Source organism: Balaenoptera acutorostrata, chromosome 9 (assembly GCF_949987535.1).
Source record: "Balaenoptera acutorostrata chromosome 9, mBalAcu1.1, whole genome shotgun sequence".
Classification (NCBI taxonomy): domain Eukaryota; kingdom Metazoa; phylum Chordata; class Mammalia; order Artiodactyla; family Balaenopteridae; genus Balaenoptera; species Balaenoptera acutorostrata.
In genome coordinates, this window is record NC_080072.1 from 99130806 (window position 1) to 99148893 (window position 18088).

General features: G+C 45.7%; 1 protein-coding gene across 4 annotated transcripts; it reads left to right on the top strand.

The window, feature by feature from the left end:
- Positions 1 to 2164: 2164 nt before the first annotated feature.
- Positions 2165 to 12169, top strand: HINFP (histone H4 transcription factor). Of its 4 annotated transcripts, none has more exons than XM_007196654.2 (11): positions 2165 to 2428; positions 2517 to 2752; positions 6980 to 7173; positions 8490 to 8719; positions 8976 to 9087; positions 9267 to 9419; positions 9946 to 10023; positions 10111 to 10231; positions 10318 to 10456; positions 10553 to 10677; positions 11200 to 12169. In XM_007196654.2, exons 3-11 carry the CDS (start codon positions 6990 to 6992, stop codon positions 11621 to 11623), a joined length of 1566 nt encoding a protein of 521 aa, XP_007196716.2. In that variant the 5' UTR covers positions 2165 to 2428; positions 2517 to 2752; positions 6980 to 6989; the 3' UTR covers positions 11624 to 12169. The 4 variants fall into 4 exon arrangements, with proteins under 4 accessions (XP_007196716.2, XP_007196715.2, XP_057409802.1 ...); XM_007196653.2 differs by having other exon boundaries at positions 2568 to 2752; XM_057553819.1 differs by having other exon boundaries at positions 2165 to 2752.
- The last annotated feature ends 5919 nt before the right edge of the window (positions 12170 to 18088 follow it).

Below are 18088 nucleotides of genomic sequence, written 5' to 3' on the forward strand. Positions count from 1 at the left end.
GGTGACTGGAAGATGTACTCAGTTTCTAGGGTGATCTGCCCAGAACTCAATGCAATCACATATTTAGTAGTGGCAAAGAGCCTGATCACATTTCAAAAATAGGGATTTAAAAAAATGAACGCAAAAGAAACATAAACCATAACCTAATTCACTTTATACTTTCAGAAGAGATCCACAGTTTTTGATGAGTATGAATTACGCTTTAAGATTTTCTGGCAGCTTTTAAAGAACAAATCTCAGGATGTGTCTTGAATTATCCAGCCAAAATTGTGTCTTGTTTTCAAGAGAAGCAGATTGAGATGGAAGTGACCTATGTTAGACAGCAATACACCGTTTCAAATTTTGGAAACATGCGTGGATTCCAGAGATATCCTGAAATTTTTGCTCTGTAAATATTGTTTGAGTCTACACAGCTCAGTGAATGGATTTTTCTTCATGAAATTGCTAAATTAAAGCTAAGAGCCATCTTTAGTGGTGTAAGTCTGAATTAAAATACAGTTGGCATTTTATGAAGTATTAATATACCTATGTGCTTTTGAATGGATAAAGTTGATAAAACATTTTTGTTACTCTTGAATTATATTTTAAAATAGGGACAAAGTTTAATTCACTGTTTGTTGTTAGTAACAAACTTCATGCACAAAATTCTGATTTTACTCTGGCTTTGCTATTTTTAAAAAATATTTATTTATGTGGTTGTGCCGGGTCTTGGTTGCGACAGGCAGGCTCATTAGTTGCAGTTCCAGGTCTCCTTAGTTGCTGCCTGCATGTGGGATCTAGCTCCCTGACCAGGGATGGAACCCCGCCCCCCTGCATTGGGAGCTCAGAGTCTTATCCACTGTGCCACCAGGGAAGTCCCTGGCTTTGTTATTTTTAATGGCATCTTTAAGTTCATTTTATTTATATTGAGCATGTAAGGTGTTTTCTGATTATATAAATTATATAGGTTTATATTTAGGTTAGAAAATATAACACAGTAAATATCAATCTCAATGAACTTTACTAACGTACATAATTTTTAAACAAATATGTCTTGGACCCTTACTGAGTTTCAGCCACTACGCTAAACAATGGGGTTATAAACGTGAAAAACACACGCAATCCCTGCCCTCTCTCACCGAACTGAGTCTAGTGCAGAATGCAGACACGTAAACAGGCAAATACAATACCGCGTGATAGAGCTGTAATGGGGAAATGCAGGAAAGGGATGTCCAGGAAGACTTCCAGGAAAAAGAAGCATCTTCGTTGAGACCAGAAGAATGAGTAGGAATCAAACATATGTGGGAAGGTGAGAAAGGGAAGATTATTCCAGGCAGAGGAAACAGCAAGTACAAGGCAGGGGAGGAAAGGCAGCTAGGTGTGGTGGAGAAACTGAAAGAAATGTGGGGGCTGGAGAGCAGAGTGAGTTCGAAGAGCACTCAAGACACGGTGGAGGGAAGTATGCAGGACCCAGATGCTGAACAGTCTAGAAAGCCTCAGTATGGTTTGGGGGTTTGTCCTGAGGACAACAGAATGACTTTGAGTGTTTAAAAGTAGGGTGATGGTTTGATCAGATTTGCTCTTTGTAAAGATCACTTGATAGCTCCGTCGAGAATGGTTTGGAGGGAAGTAGGAGTGTCCGCAGTGGAACCAGTTAGGTCAGTGTAGACATCCGGGATGGACGTTGTTGATGGACGTTGTTAATGGACTAGAGAGGGGGCGGCGAACATCAAGAACGGGGGATGAACATGAGAGATCCTGTATTTAAGGGGGTAGCATTTACAGAACTTGGCAATGGATTGGATGCGACGTGTGAGGGAGGAATCAGCCATGACCGCCAGGTTTCTGACTTGAAGGAGTCATTCACTGAGACTGGTGACACAGGAGGTGAGGTGTAGGGGAAAGAGAAGATGGCACAAGGAATACTGATATTTAAGAAACAGAAAGATTAAGAAGGTGAAGGACCCCCATTTGGGCTGAGCGGGGCTTGCTGTGCTGGGCACGGAGCCTCGCATGCCTCCTCCTCCGCCTCCTCGGCGTCCTCCACCTGTTCCTCTGCCTCAGCGCCCACGCGGCCAGCTAGCTTGATAACCAACACAAGGACGGAGACCCCTCTCGGCGCTCAGCCCGAGCTCTGCGCATGCCCAGTGGGTGCCGTGGGCCGAGCCTGCGCAGTTCGGGGAATTCGGGCCCTAGGGATCCCCGCTTGCGCCACGCCAGGAGACCCGCGGCACCAGCAGCGGTACCTTTCCGCGCGTCCCGCCGCCCCTCACTCCCGCCCCTTCCGTGTTTTGGTCGCGCACGGGTTCCGTCAGTCGCAGGGGCGATTGGTTGTTAGAGGGATCCGAGAGCGGCGACTGGCTGTCGTTGGCCGTCGCTCAAGCGCCCTCCCGGAGACGGTGCGAGGTGGGAGGAGAGCAGGAGAGACCCCGGAGCTGACTGATCGACGGTAAGCTGCGGGTTGCGGGCTTGGCCGGGCAGCGTCGGGCTGGGCTTTGGGCTGGCTGCCGAGGCCAGGCTATTCCCCGGTCGCTTAGGCGAGGCTCCCTCTTGCTGTTCGGCCACGCTGGTTTGCCTGGTGCCTGCAGCGCCTTGCCCCCAACATCGACTCGAACCTCCCGTCTGGGGCTTCGCTGCCGCTGAGACACGGTCGCCGCCACGCCTTGGGGGAAGCCTGCGGGGCTGAGAGGGAGAGGTTTACCCGCTGGAACGGTCTCCTTCCTTCTCTCCGAATTCTACCTGTGCTCCAGGGGCCCGATCCTCACCGCTTAGGGTAAGTCTTCCCTGCTTCGCCTGCCACTGGGATTTCTCCCTGTCCAGCTTTCCCTCATTCGGCGCTTTGTTTTGGTCGTTGTCTTAACACGTCAGAGTCTTATCTCTTCGACCACATTGTGAGTCCTTAGGAGGTTCCGGATCTGGGTCCCTCCTTTCTTGAACACCAGTCAGGGTTCATTCGGTGCTTTGCGTTACAATTTATACTCAAGTATTTGTTGATTGCTTCCTACTATGACTCTCGATGAAAGGAAGGGTTCGGGCTTTCCTTTTGTTGATCTTTTTGTAGAATTCGTGCTTAGATCATCTCATCCTTAGAAGCAAGGATACGAAGAGCCAACACTTGTTGAGTTCTGGCGGTGTGTTATGCTAGGCATTTTAATATTCATTATCTGGTTTAATCCATAAATCAGTTCAATGAGACAGGCATGATTATTCCCATGCTACATGGGAAACCCGGACTTAAGTAACTTGCCTGAGGTCACATAGCTAGTAAATGTTGGAACTTTCTAATCAGATCTGTTGAATCCATCATCCACTGCTGTGATATTAATATCCTGTTTTACATTTAAGGAAACAGGTTCAAAGAAGCTATGTGATTTGTCTAAAAGTAAAGTAATAAGTTAACAGATTTACCTAAACATTAAAAGAGGTTGTAGTAGGTACGTGGTGGCCCTGCAGTTAGAACTGAACACAGCACAGACCAGGCTTTCTAGGAGCTCACAGCTTATTGGAGGAAACTGACAAAATAGCTACTCAATAAAACATGCTTTGGGTATTGTGTATATGGATATGATGTCTGTGGGGAGGAAGGAATCAGACATGAAGAGATAAGACAGGCTGATGCAGGAGGAGAACGGAGCCAAGCTCCCTGGCTTTGAATTCTGTCTCCATCATTTTCTAGCTTTGATCTTAGGTAAATTACTTAACCTATCTGGGCCATTTCCTCATCTGCGAAGTGGTTAATAATGGTACCTACTTCAATAGGGTTGTTGTGTTAATGAGTTTTTATACATATAAGATACTTAAAACAGTGCTTGGCATATAGGAGATAGTTAATAGGTGTTATATTGTTCTAGGCTGAGCAAACTCATTGAGACAGGAAGCTTGAACCCAGGTCTTCTGACAGCTGGTCCAGCACCCTTTCCGTATACAGGTTGCCTCATTTGCATCCCTTGCCTACAGAAAGAGGAGTGGTGACCAAATAGTCACTTTGTCCTACAGCTTCCCAGGGTAGAAACAAGCAGCGTACAGGAAAAGAAAGTAAAGAACGCTGGGGGATGGTGAAAGAGGGATTCAGGGAGCTTTGCCTAAATTTCAAGTCATTCTAGATATCTAGATAGCCTGCTTCCTGGGCCTTATTCACAGTCTAACAACAGGTATGTGTTTAGAATATTTGTGCTCAGCATTGTGCTGGACACAGTAGAGGGACACAGGCGTGATACGGTATCTGCTCAGAAGCAGCTAATATTGTCCAGTTGGGTAAATGAGAGTGGAACACAAAACAACCATGAGTGACCAAGGGCAGCAGAAAAAATAGGGTTGAGCTTTTCTGGTTTCAACTACGCTAGCCATCAGACCGAAAGGCGAGAGTGATTTGAGGGGCGGGGTAGTTTAGGAGTGCTTCCTGGGATATAGTCATATCCCCACATTTATTGAGTTTCCCGGGAGTACAAAGCTCTGGGCTAATGCTGGGAATGAGAAGTGAAGAAGAGATGGGCTCTGCCCTGAGAAGCTCCTCATCTAGGGGGCACACATTCTGTTCCATTGTAACAGGTAGTTGGATGGAAGTGTGTACCGAGTGCTGTGGAGGCAGGAGGGGGGATATGTCAGCTGTACCTGGATGAATTGGGAGAGGGGTCATCAAGCAGAGGGCATTTGGGCTTGAAGCAAATGAGTAGAGGTTTCTCAGGCAGAGCGTTTTAGGAGAATGTAGTATGCTTAGGGACAAAGATTACTGACTCAGAGAGAAAGAGGGAATAAATGCATAGGTGTGGGGGGAAGGGCACGACCTTTGGATTAGAATCAAGGCACTCTTACACCAAATGAACTGAAGTTTGGAAGAGGACTCACCACAGGGCTGACACATGGTAGGCCCTCATGTGTTAGTTCCCTTACCCAGCTCCTGGAGAAGTAAGTTGCGGCCAGTTGGAGAAGAGCCTTGCATGCGGTGCTAAGTGGACTTGATCCTGAAGGGTAGTATAGGAGGTTTGGACTGCTATGTCTGACCTAGGAAGGCTTTCCCTACTTCTTCTACCCCAAAATTGTGAAAGTAGTCCACATTTTCTCCTAATAGGGCTTCACTATTAGTCTACCAAGAGCTCAGCAACCCCAAGTACTCACACCCCAGAGTGTCAAAGGTAGCTGGCTTTTTCTCAGAGAAGAGGCAAAGGCTGTGGATTTAAAAGGGGTTTCTCTGGTAAGCATTTAGATATAGTAGGTTCTTACAGTTGTAGCTATGAAAGATGTTATGCATTTTGTGTTTTCTGGGTTTTTTTCGTCAGTATGTAGTAAAGTTCTTTTTCAGAGTTCCCACCTGTTTCAGGAAGGCCAGCGGGAGCAATGCCTCCGCTCCCTCTCAGGGTACCACAGTGGGGACAGCAGGAATCAGTGAGACTCCTCAAGGAAGAGGTGACACTCAGGGGACAGAGTCAGGGCCTCTTAGTGTCTTTTCTTCCCCCAGAGATTTTGCTTGCAGTATCATCTGTCATTCTGTGGGTTTTTTTGTTTTGTTTTATTTTTTAAATTTTTGGCTGCGTTGGGTCTTCGTTGCTGCTCACGGGCTTTCTCTAGTTGCAGTGAGCGGGAGGGGACACCCTTCTTTGTGGTGCGTGGGCTTCTCATTGCGGTGGCTTCTCTTGTTGCAGAGCACGGGCCCTAGAGCGTGCGGGCTTCAGTAGTTGCAGTGCGTGGGCTCAGTAGTTGTGGCTCGCAGGCTCTAGAGCGCAGGCTCAGTAGTTGTGGTGCAGGGGCTTAGTTGCTCTGCGGCATGTGGGATCTTCCCGGATCAGGGCTCCAGCCCATGTCCTCTGCATTGGCAGGCGGATTCTTAACCACTGCGCCACCAGAGAAGTCCCTGTGTTTTGTTTTAACGAGGGAAACTGTTCTTTGATTGCTCCTCAAACTCTGTTCCTGGAAGCCCCACCAGAACTGGAGTGCTGAGTTAAGAGAGCATATTTCTAGGCCTAACCCAGCCTTCCCGAATCCGAACCTTTAGGGGAGGGGCTGGAAACCTCTGCATTTGTGTGCATATTAAAGGTTGAGAACCTTTAGTTTTTTTATTCAGCTTTCTTCAATAAATATTTATTACATGCCTAAGTGTGCCTAACACTGTGTACACCCAGTATAAACTGGACAGGTAACCGCCTCTTACGTGAAATGGAATCTGCATTGTTGTTCAGAGGATATTAGGGCAGTGGTGGAGTAAAGCACTGGATAGGTTAGGCAAAGGGAGTTTGTACGGCACTTTGTAAGTCTGGCGGGGGACATGATACAGTAAGAAATAAGGAGCTTCTAGGGTCATCTGTGTGCATAGGAAAGAATGTGGACTTTGGAGTCAGCCTCACCTGACCCGACCACACTAGTGTGTGATCTTGGTCAAACCAGTTAACCTCTCCAAGCCTTAGGCCCTTATCTACAAATGAAGTTAAAAATAGTGCTTACCTCATAGGGTGGTGTTGGTAATTAAATGACACAAGGCAGATAAAGTGCTTAGTAGGTGCTTGGCGTATAGTAAGTGTGAAATTAAAAGCAGAAGGGCTTGTTATCTCCATTCTGCAGATGAGGATGTTCAGGAGTGGAAGGGTTAAGTTACTTGGCCAGGGTCGCACAGCTAAGTAGGTGGTGGACAGAGGCATCTGGATTTGAACCCTGGGTCATTCCCCAAAGCCTTCTTTTTGAACCTGAGCATTGTTCTGCTTCCTGTAGGAGTAATTCCTTCCTGGCGGGTTGCTCTGAAGCTCCTTGAAAAAATGTCTGTTGAAGTTCTTAGCTCAGAGCCTGGCACATGCTCAGTAATGTTAGTTTGTATTCTCCTTTCCCAAGAACAGCAGACAGCTTCCAGGGGTTTAAGGAACTGCTACTCTGTCCTTATTGAAAAAGCATGGAGTTTGTCACGGGCCACTGGAAAATGTCTCCTGGGTCTAGGCTGGCTGCCCGCCCAGGTGTTTATGCCCAACAGCACTTGGGTGGAATCCTGGCAGCTGCTGATTTCTTCCTCCCCCTCTAGGGTGAAGGCCATGCCGCCCCCTGGGAAAGTTCCTCGAAAGGAGAACCTGGGGCTACAGTGTGAGTGGGGGTCCTGCTCCTTTGTGTGCTCTGCCATGGAGGAGTTCTGCGAGCACGTCACTCAGCACCTGCAGCAGCACCTGCAGGGCTCCGGGGAGGAGGAGGAGGAGGAGGAGGAGGAGGAGGACCCGCTGGGTAAGGAAGCAGGACGCAGCAGGGGGGAAGAGCTCAAGGGATGGTGGAAAATCTGATTTTCCTTGCCGCAAAGGGGGAAGGCAGCCAGCGAGAGTGGTGGTTTATTTTCCTAATTGTGCTTTTTTTGGTTTGTTTATAAAAACACTGTAGACTCATTATAGAAAACTCATTCAACAAGGATATATGGAATGAACCTGCCATCCTGCCATCAAAAGTCAATTACTGACTTTGGTGAACATTCTTTTTGACCTCTCTCTGCATGTGTATACATAAATTAGATAGATATGATTTTATTTTTTTAAAAAGGATCATATTGTACAAGCTGTTGGCAAGCTGCTTTTTTCACTCTCTGGTAGTGTTTTTCAATTTTTTTTTTTTTTTTTTACTGTGACCACCAGTTAGAAATACAACTTATATCACAACCCTGTACACAAAAGTTAAAAAATACTAAAAATAATACTTGCCTTTATTAAATTCTCTCTGAATTGTTCTATCTTATTCTCTTTCATTAAAAAAAAGTGTGATTTGCAATCCCCTAAACTGATTTCACTACCCACTAATGGGTCACAACACAGTTTGAAAAACTCTGTTCTACAGAAGGTATAGAGACACCTCTCCTTCCCCCACCTCAAATTCTGTTTTGAGTCTAGTGACTGCGAACTATGACTAATAGCTTCAAAAGTCAAGTAATATTTATACAGAGGAGAAATTAGGGGATTATTATATTTTTAAAAGTATCTACTTTTCAAAACAAGTAAACCCCTATAAAGCATTGGAAATTTGGTGCTTAGACAGATGCTAGAGAGATAGGAAGTGGAATTGAATAGTTCTAGAGAATAGTCCTTCCTAGGGAAGGCCGATCTTGGGCAGGATATGGGGGAAAGAAGGACTTCCGGTTTGACAGGAAGGGGTGGGAGGTGTCCCAGTTTCCTCGGGAACAGCAGAAACTCCGAGCCACTGTAGCAAATGCCAGCCACACCTGCTGTCTCTGAGTCACTGGCACTGGGACATGCACACACTGTCCCCCTACCTAGACCACACTTCCCCTCCACCTGGTTGCAGTCTAGTATTTATACATGTGATTATTGGATGTTTTTTTCTCCCTGACTGAAAGCTGTACGAGGACAAAGACTGGGACTCTTTTTTACTCGTCCTTGTATCCCTGGTGCCTGGCACACAGTCAGTGGTCATTAAATACTAGTATTTGCTGAATGAATTCCTAGCATACCAGGTCAGTCCGGCGTCCTCACTTGCTGCTAAGTGGACGGAGAGCTGTGGAAAGTATCAGACTCGTCCTTCTAAACCCCTTTTTGCAGAGGAAGAATTCTCCTGCTTGTGGCAGGAGTGCGGCTTTTGTTCTCTGGACAGTTCGGCTGATCTCGTGCGCCATGTCTACTTCCACTGCTACCACACCAAGCTGAAACAGTGCGGGCTGCAGGCCCTGCAGAGCCAGGCCGACCTCAGCCCCTGCGTCCTGGACTTCCAGAGCCGCAACCTCATCCCTGACATCCCTGACCACTTCCTGTGTCTGTGGGAGCACTGTGAGGTCAGCAGGCAGAGCCAGTCATAGGGGTGGAGGGAAGTTGGGGATCTCAAGATGCCTTGACCCTTTCAGGGATGGCCCTGTATTCTTGAGGTTCCCGCTAGTAGCCCTCCTACGTTTCTGGGTAGCCCCCTTGCTCAAACTTTCATATCCCCACCAAGTTAATTTAGGAGAGAGCCGAGAAGCCCCCTTTGGACACCTAGGGGTAAGAGTCCCTCCACCCACCCTCAGTCCTTACCCCAAGTTGCTCCTGGCACAGAGCTCCTTCGACAATCCCGAGTGGTTCTATCGGCATGTGGAAGCGCACAGCCTGTGCTGTGAATACCAGGCAGTCGGCAAGGACAACCACGTGGTGCTGTGTGGCTGGAAAGGTAGGACCACTCTTTAATTTCTGACCTCTAAAGAAACCTTGGGGTTGCTAAGGGGCCAGGGCTGCTAGGGGTGGGACCAGTCCTACAGCACAAGGTTGGCTGCTGGCTGGAGAGACTTGGGGGTACCAGAGCCTACTCTGAGGGTTTGTAGCTGGACCTGACTGGACCTTCCTTCCCAGGCTGTACGTGCACCTTCAAGGACCGCTTTAAGCTTCGAGAGCACCTCCGTAGCCATACCCAGGAGAAGGTGGTGGCCTGCCCCACCTGCGGGGGCATGTTTGCCAACAACACCAAGTTCTTAGATCACATTCGTCGCCAGACCTCATTGGATCGTAAGCGGTCGGAGAAGGGGCATGGGTGCAGGCTTGGAGTGGGAGTCAGGGGCACATTCCCAGGAGAGGGGACCCCTGAAGGTATCTGCAAGTTGGCTACATCTACCTTGAGGGCTCAGTCACCTACCACAGTGTCTGCTGATAGAGACTCATTAGACGTTGTTATGCCATGCTTACTGTGTGCCACAGCTCTTATCTCAGTGAATCCTAGCAGCAGCCCCATGAGGTAGGCCTCTTATCCCCGCTTTTTGCAGATGAGGAAACTGAGGCTCAGAGAGGTTAAATCACTTACCTGAGATCACACAGCTAGTAAGTGGTCAAGCCGGAATTCTAATTCATGTTCTCGACTCCAAGTCCCATGCTCTTTCTGTGATACTATGTCCGTCCATAGTTCCCTAAGCTCCCCGCTCCTCCTCTGGTGGTTCCCTTCTGCCTGGGATGGTTCCCCTCTCCCAGCTTGCTCTCCTCTCTGTGCCTCTCCACCATCCCTCACAACCCACCCTCTCTTCTGCCCGCCCCACCACAGAGCAACACTTCCAATGCTCTCACTGTTCCAAGAGATTTGCCACGGAGCGGCTGCTGCGGGACCACATGCGTAACCACGGTGAGTAGCCGGCCACCCCCTCTCGTCCCGGCCCGCCCTCCAAGCTTCCACTAGCCCTCGGATCACAGCCTCGTCTCTGCTCCTCAGTGAACCACTACAAGTGCCCTCTGTGCGACATGACCTGCCCACTGCCATCCTCTCTCCGAAACCACATGCGCTTTCGCCACAGCGAGGACCGGCCCTTTAAATGTGACTATTGTGACTACAGGTAAAGGGAAACGGGGACTGGAAATCAGAAAACTCGTGTTCCAGGGTCCTCCATGCCCTCTGACCCCTCCTGACCTCTCTCGGCAGCTGCAAGAATCTGATCGACCTCCGGAAGCACCTGGATACCCATAGCAAGGAGCCAGCCTACAGGTGTGATTTCGAGAACTGCACCTTCAGTGCCCGGTCGCTCTGCTCTATCAAGTCCCATTACCGAAAAGTGCATGAAGTGAGTGGGGCTGATGGTGGGGAAGGGCCAGCAGAAGTGTCGGGGAGCCCGGGGTCGGGGGGAAGCTAGCCTCACTCTCCCTCCCCTACCCCCCAGGGAGACTCAGAGCCGAGGTATAGATGCCACGTGTGTGACAAATGCTTCACGAGGGGCAACAACCTCACCGTGCACCTTCGCAAGAAACACCAGTTCAAGTGGCCCTCAGGGCACCCCCGTTTTCGGTATGCTCCTCCCAGATTCCCACACTTTTTCTTCATACCTTTCAACTATTTACAGACCTTGAATTTGATGGTACTTTGATGTCCACCATCTCCATTTAGCCTCAAGGAACCTAGAGAATAGTGGTGGGGCAAAGATTATTTTTCTGATTTTTGAATCCAAGGCACGATGCCAAAAACAGTAAATGGTGCCAAAAGTCCTGCAGCCGGAACCAGAGTGTGAGCCCAAGGGTCCTAATCTGTAGCTCCATGGCCTTTTCATAAATCCTTTGACAACACTACTGTCCAGTACAGATAATTCCTCTCTCTCCCCTTTCCTCCCCTCCCTTTCCTTTTTGAGTAATGATCCTTCTTGCCTTTTCTTCTAAATATTCCAATAAAGACCGTTTTTGTCTTTAACCTCCATCACTTAGAATCCCAGGGCTGCTGCTTTCCCCCATACTTGTCCCTTACCTCGCCAATCTCCAGGCCATTTCTGCCTCCCCCTGCCCTTGTTTGCTGCCCTCTGTGCTCCTCCTTCACCAGGTACAAGGAGCATGAAGACGGCTACATGCGTCTGCAGCTGGTTCGCTATGAGAGTGTAGAGCTGACACAGCAACTGCTGCGGCAGCCCCCAGAGGGATCGGGCCTGGGAGCATCACTGAATGAGAGCAGCCTGCAGGGCATCATTCTAGAAACAGTGCCAGGGGAGCCAGGACCCCAGGAAGAGGCTGAAGAGGAAGAGGAAGGTGGGAGTGGTGAGGGGGCAGCCCTCTCGGCCTCTCAGGACACTTCTAGCCCTGTCATCCACGTGGTGAATCAGACCAGCGCCCAAGGTGAGCGAGAGATTGTCTACTATGTGCTGTCCGAAGCCCCGGGAGAGCCACCCCCAGCCTCTGAGCCCCCCTCCGGGGGCGTCATGGAAGAGCTTCAGGGAGTAGCTGAGGAGCCAGAAGTCCAGATGGTGTGAAGGCTGCAGACCCTGACCATTGCTACCCCAGACCCTAGGGTTTGAACCGGGCTGGTGGCAGTGCCCCTAGTGGGCAGCCCTTGCCAATGGATGCCTTTAGGAGTGGTGCTGAGAGCAGTGCGGTCCACTCTGGACCCGGCTTGCATCATTCGGCAGACTGAGGGACTTCGCTTTTTTGCCAGACCACATTTTGTGGGGATCCTGAGGAGTTTGGATTCTTTGGGGGGCACCCTGGTTGTGTGTGTGTTCTTGTAGGGGGGGCTAGTGTCAGGCTTAACCCTAACCCCCAGACGTGCTGGAAGAGTGATTAAAATCCATAGTCAGCTCACATCCATTCCTGTCTTTAGGGGTCCTTAGGCCCAGGGATGACATGTAACTGATCCCTGCAAGGGCCCTTTCCTCACAACCAGCCAAGGCATTTCCCTCTAAATGGTTCCTCCTGTAAACCCCAAGGACTTTCATAGTCATCCTCAGGGATGGGATTGAAGGCACTGAGTATGTGCGTAACAATTGTTTTTGGTAATAAAAGAAACGCTTGGGCCGTTACTCACTTCTTCCTTACGTTTGGTGGTATTAACTAGATAACGAGGAGATACTGCTGCCCAGAAGAGGAGCTGAATAATTAGGCTCGTTCCCCTTTTAGTGACTAGGGTTTGTTTTCACTGTCCTCTTGTTCCCTGCCCCCCTCCCCCGCTCCCCACCTTTGGTGAAACTTCTCCATTTCTTCTTGGAACATCTACCATCTCTATAGAGGTCCCAGGCATAGGCCAGGAGTGGGCAGGAGAACACTCTAGGATGGACGAGTGGGGCTTGCCAGGAAGCCAGAGCACCCAGGCCGGCCCCACTCTTTGAGTGCTGGTTAGAAGCCAGCACCTCTGGGTTGGGGGTTCTTTATCTGTGGAGCTGTGGGACTAAGAAGGAGGCTTAGGGCGGAGGGTGGATGTGGAGGCCCTAGGGAATAGCAGGTACTTGGGGTCCAGGAGCCAAGTTAGAAAGTTGTGTATCTGAATGTGCATTTTCCTGAGGAAAGGGGTCTGTTTTTTCAGTAGATTCTCAAAGGGGTTGGAACCCTCCTAAACAAGAACCATTTTTTTAGACCTGTCCAGTCACATCTTAGTGCTCTGTGTCCATTCTTAGGGTCTCTGCCACTCTCAGGAGGTCAAGGAAGTACTCTCAGGGGTCTTGAATGGGCAGGAAGCTGCCCCAAAAGTGTTGTTTTAACACTTTTTAAAAAGGACTAAATGCCTTTTAAAAAGACATTTTTGGCCTTCCCTGGTGGCGCAGTGGTTACGAATCCGCCTGCCAACGCAGGGGACACGGGTTTGAGCCCTGGTCCAGGAAGATCCCACATGCCGCGGAGCAACTAAGCCTGTGCACCACAACTACTGAGCCTGCGCTCTAGAGCCCGCAAGCCACAACTACTGAGCCCGCGTGCCACAACTACTGAAGCCCGCACACCCTAGAGCCCGTGCTCCACAATAAGAGAAGCCACCGCAATGAGAGGCCTGCGCACCGCAAGAAAGAGTAGCCCCTGCTCACTGCAACTAGAGAGAAACCCTGCGCGCAGCAATGAAGACCCAACACAGCCAAAAATAAGATAAAATTAAAAAAAAAAAAAAAAAGACATTTTTAAAAAGGACTAAATAATTCTTTTTTTTTTTTTTTTACGTTTCCTGTAATGTCTGAAACATTTATATTAACATATTTCCATACATATTTCCATACAAATACAAATATAAGATTTTTAGAAATTTCATGTAATGTCTGAAACATTTATATTAACATATTTCCATACAAATAACCCAATGAAAGTTTAGTATTAGTTGTTTTGTTTGTTTTTTTATACTGCAGGTTCTTATTAGGCATCAGTTTTATACACATCAGTGTATACATGTCAATCCCAATCGCCCAATTCAGCACACCACCATCCCCACCTCATCGCAGTTTTCCCCCCTTGGTGTCCATATGTCCATTCTCTACATCTGTGTCTCAACTTCTGCCCTGCAATCTGGCTCATCTGTACCATTTTTCTAGGTTCCACATACATGCATTAATATACGATATTTGTTTTTCTCTTTCTGACTTACTTCACTCTGTATGACAGTCTCTAGATCCATCCACTTCTCAACAAATGGCTCAATTTCGTTCCTTTTTATGGCTGAGTAATATTCCATTGTATATATGTACCACATCTTCTTTAGCCATTCGTCTGTTGATGGGCATTTAGGTTGCTTCCATGACCTGGCTATTGTAAATAGTGCTGCAATGAACATTCGGGTGCACGTGTCTTTTTGAATTACGGTTTTCTCTGGGTATATGCCCAGTAGTGGGATTGCTGGGTCATATGGTAATTCTATTTTTAGTTTTTTAAGGAACCTCCATATTGTTCTCCATAGTGGCTGTATCAATTTACATTCCCACCAACAGTGCAAGAGGGTTCCCTTTTCTCCACACCCTCTCCAGCATTTGTTGTTTGTAGATTTTCTGATGATGCCCATTCTAACAGGAGTGAGGTGATACCTCATTGTAGTTTTGATTTGCATTTCTCTAATAATTAGTGATGTTGAGCATCTTTTCATGTGCTTCGTGGCCGTCTGTATGTCTTCTTTGGAGAAATGTCTATTTAGGTCTTCTGCCCATTTTTGGATTGGGGTGTTTGTTTCTTTGATATTGAGCTGAATGAGCTGTTTATATATTTTGGAGATTAATCCTTTGTCCGTTGATTCATTTGCAAATATTTTCTCCCATTCTGAGGGTTGTCTTTTCGTCTTGTTTATGGTTTCCTTTGCTGTGCAAAAGCTTTGAAGTTTCATTAGGTCCCACTTGTTTATTTTTGTTTTTATTTCCATTACTCTAGGAGGTGGATCGAAAAAGATCTTGCTGTGATTTATGTCAAAGAGTGTTCTTCCTATGTTTTCCTCTAAGAGTTTTATAGTGTCCAGTCTTACATTTAGGTCTCTAATCCATTTTGAGTTTATTTTGGTGTATGGTGTTAGGGAGTATTCTAATTTCATTCTTTTACATGTGGCTGTCCAGTTTTCCCAGCACCACTTATTGAAGAGACTGTCTTTTCTCCATTGTATATCTTTGCCTCCTTTGTCATAGATTAGTTGACCATAGGTGCGTGGGTTAATCTCTGGGCTTTCTATCTTGTTCCATTGATCTATGTTTCTGTTTTTGTGCCAGTACCATATTGTCTTGATGACTGTAGCTTTGTAGTATAGTCTGAAGTCAGGGAGTCTGATTCCTCCAGCTCCATTTTTTTGCCTCAAGACTGCTTTGGCTATTCGGGGTCTTTTGTGTCTCCATACAAATTTTAAGATGATTTGTTCTAGCTCCGTAAAAAATGCCATTGGTAATTTGATAGGGATTGCATTGAATCTGTAGATTGCTTTGGGTAGTATACTCATTTTCACAATGTTGATTCTTCCAATCCAAGAACATGGTATATCTCTCCATCTGTTGGTATCATCTTTAATTTCTTTCATCAGTGTCTTATAGTTTTCTGCATACAGGTCTTTTGTCTCCCTAGGTAGGTTTATTCCTAGATATTTTATTCTTTTTGTTGCAATGGTAAATGGGAGTGTTTCCATAATTTCTCTTTCAGATTTTTCATCATTAGTGTATAGGAATGCAAGAGATTTCTGTGCATTAATTTTGTAACCTGAAACTTTACCATATTCATTAATTAGCTCTAGCAGTTTTCTGGTGGCAGTTTTAGGATTCTCTATGTATAGTATCATGTCATCCGCAAACAGTGACAGTTTTACTTCTTCTTTTCCAATTTGTATTCCTTTTATTTCTTTTTCTTCTCTGATTGCCGTGGCTAGGACTTCCAGAACTATGTTGAATAATAGTGGTGAGAGTGGACATCCTTGTCTCGTTCCTGATCTTAGAGGAAATGCTTTCAGTTTTTCACCATTGAGAATGATGTTTGCTGTGGGTTTGTCATATATGGCCTTTATTATGTTGAGGTAGGTTCCCTCTATGCCCACTTTCTGGAGAGTTTTTATCAGAAATGGGTGTTGAATTTTGTCAAAAGCTTTTTCTGCATCTATTGAGATGATCATATGGTTTTTCTTCTTCAATTTGTTAATATGGTGTATCACATTGATTGATTTGCGTATATTGAAGAATCCTTGCATCCCTGGGATAAATCCCACTTGATCGTGGTGTATGATCCTTTTAATGTGTTGTTGGATTCTGTTTGCTAGTATTTTGTTGAGGATTTTTGCATCTATATTCATCAGTGATATTGGTCTGTAATTTTCTTTTTTTGTAGTGTCTTTGTCTGGTTTTGGTATCAGGGTGATGGTGGCCTCATAGAATGAGTTTGGGAGAGTTCCTTCCTCTGCAATTTTTTGGAAGAGTTTGAGAAGGATGGGTGTTAGCTCTTCTCTAAATGTTTGATAGAATTCACCTGTGAAGCCATCTGGTCCTGGACTTTTGTTTGTTGGAAGATTTTTAATCACAGTTTCAATTTCATTACTTGTGATTGGTCTGTTGATATTTTCTGTTTCTTCCTGATTCAGTCTTGGAAGGTTATACCTTTCTAAGAATTTGTCCATTTCTTCCAGGTTGTCCATTTTATTGGCATAAAGTTGCTTGTAGTAGTCTCTTAGGATGTTTTGTATTTCTGCGGTGTCTGTTGTAACTTCTCCTTTTTCATTTCTGATTTTATTGATTTGAGTCCTCTCCCTCTTTTTCTTGATGAGTCTGGCTAATGGCTTATCAATTTCGTTTATCTTCTCAAAGAACCAACTTTTAGTTTTATTGATCTTTGCTATTGTTTTCTTTGTTTCTATTTCATTTATTTCTGCTCTGATCTTTATGATTTCTTTCCTTCTGCTAACTTTGGGTTTTGTTTGTTCTTCTTTCTCTAGTTTCTTTAGGTGTAAGGTTAGATTGTTTACTTGAGATTTTTCTTGTTTCTTTAGGTAGGCTTGTATAGCTATAAACTTCCCTCTTAGAACCGCTTTTGCTGCATCCCATAGGTTTTGGGTCGTCGTGTTTTCATTGTCATTTGTCTCTAGGTATTTTTTTATTTCCTGTTTGATTTCTTCAGTGATCTCTTGGTTATTTAGTAACGTATTGTTTAGCCTCCATGTGTTTGTCTTTTTTACGTTTTTTTCCCTGTAATTCATTTCTAATCTCATAGCGTTGTGGTCAGAAAAGATGCTTGATATGATTTCAATTTTCTTAAATTTACTGAGGCTTGATTTGTGACCCAAGATGTGATCTATCCTGGAGAATGTTCCGTGTGCACTTGAGAAGAACGTGTAATCTGCCGTTTTTGGATGGAATGTCCTATATATATCAATTAAATCTATCTGGTCTATTGTGTCATTTAAAGCTTCTGTTTCCTTATTTATTTTCATTTTGGATGATCTGTCCATTGGCGTAAGTGAGGTGTTAAAGTCCCCCACTATTATTGTGTTACTGTCGATTTCCTCTTTTATAGCTGTTAGCAGTTGCCTTATGTATTGAGGTGCTCCTATGTTGGGTGCATATATATTTATAATTGTTATATCTTCTTCTTGGATTGATCCCTGGATCATTATGTAGTGTCCTTCCTTGTCTCTTGTAACATTCTTTATTTTAAAGTCTATTTTATCTGATATGAGTATAGCTACTCCAGCTTTCTTTTGATTTCCATTTGCATGGAATATCTTTTTCCATCCCCTCACTTTCAGTCTGTATGTGTCCCTAGGTCTGAAGTGGGTCTCTTGTAGACAGCATATATATGGGTCTTGTTTTTGTATCCATTCAGCCAGTCTATGTCTTTTGGTTGGGGCATTTAATCCATTCACGTTTAAGGTAATTATCGATATGTATGTTCCTATGACCATTTTCTTAATTGTTTTGGGTTTGTTTTTGTAGGTCCTTTTCTTCTCTTGTGTTTCCCACTTAGAGAAGTTCCTTTAGCATTTGTTGTAGAGCTGGTTTGGTGGTGCTGAATTCTCTTAGCTTTTGCTTGTCTGTAAAGCTGTTGATTTCTCCATCAAATCTAAATGAGATCCTTGCTGGGTAGAGTAATCTTGGTTGTAGGTTCTTCCCTTTCATCACTTTAAGTATATCATGCCACTCCCTTCTGGCTTGCAGAGTTTCTGCTGAGAAATCAGCTGTTAACCTTATGAGGGTTCCCTTGTATGTTATTTGTCGTTTTTCCCTTGCTGCTTTCAGTAATTTTTCTTTGTCTTTAATTTTTGCCACTTTGATTACTATGTGTCTCGGCGTGTTTCTCCTTGGGTTTATTCTGTATGGGACTCTCTGCGCTTCCTGGACTTGGGTGGCTATTTCCTTTCCCATGTTAGGGAAGTTTTCGACTATAATCTCTTCAAATATTTTCTCTGGTCCTTTCTCTCTCTCTTCTCCTTCTGGGACCCCTATAATGCGAATGTTGTTGCGTTTAATGTTGTCCCAGAGGTCTCTTAGGCTGTTTTCATTTCTTTTCATTCTTTTTTC

Bases quoted from the DNA above. Each gene is read 5' to 3' on its own strand.
- HINFP (XM_057553819.1), top strand. From the start codon at position 6,990: ATGCCGCCCCCTGGGAAAGTTCCTCGAAAGGAGAACCTGGGGCTACAG. The intron at 7,174-8,489 runs GTAAGGAAGCAG...CCCTTTTTGCAG, and splicing joins GGAGGAGGAGGACCCGCTGG to AGGAAGAATTCTCCTGCTTG. The intron at 9,088-9,266 runs GTAGGACCACTC...CTTCCTTCCCAG, and splicing joins GGTGCTGTGTGGCTGGAAAG to GCTGTACGTGCACCTTCAAG.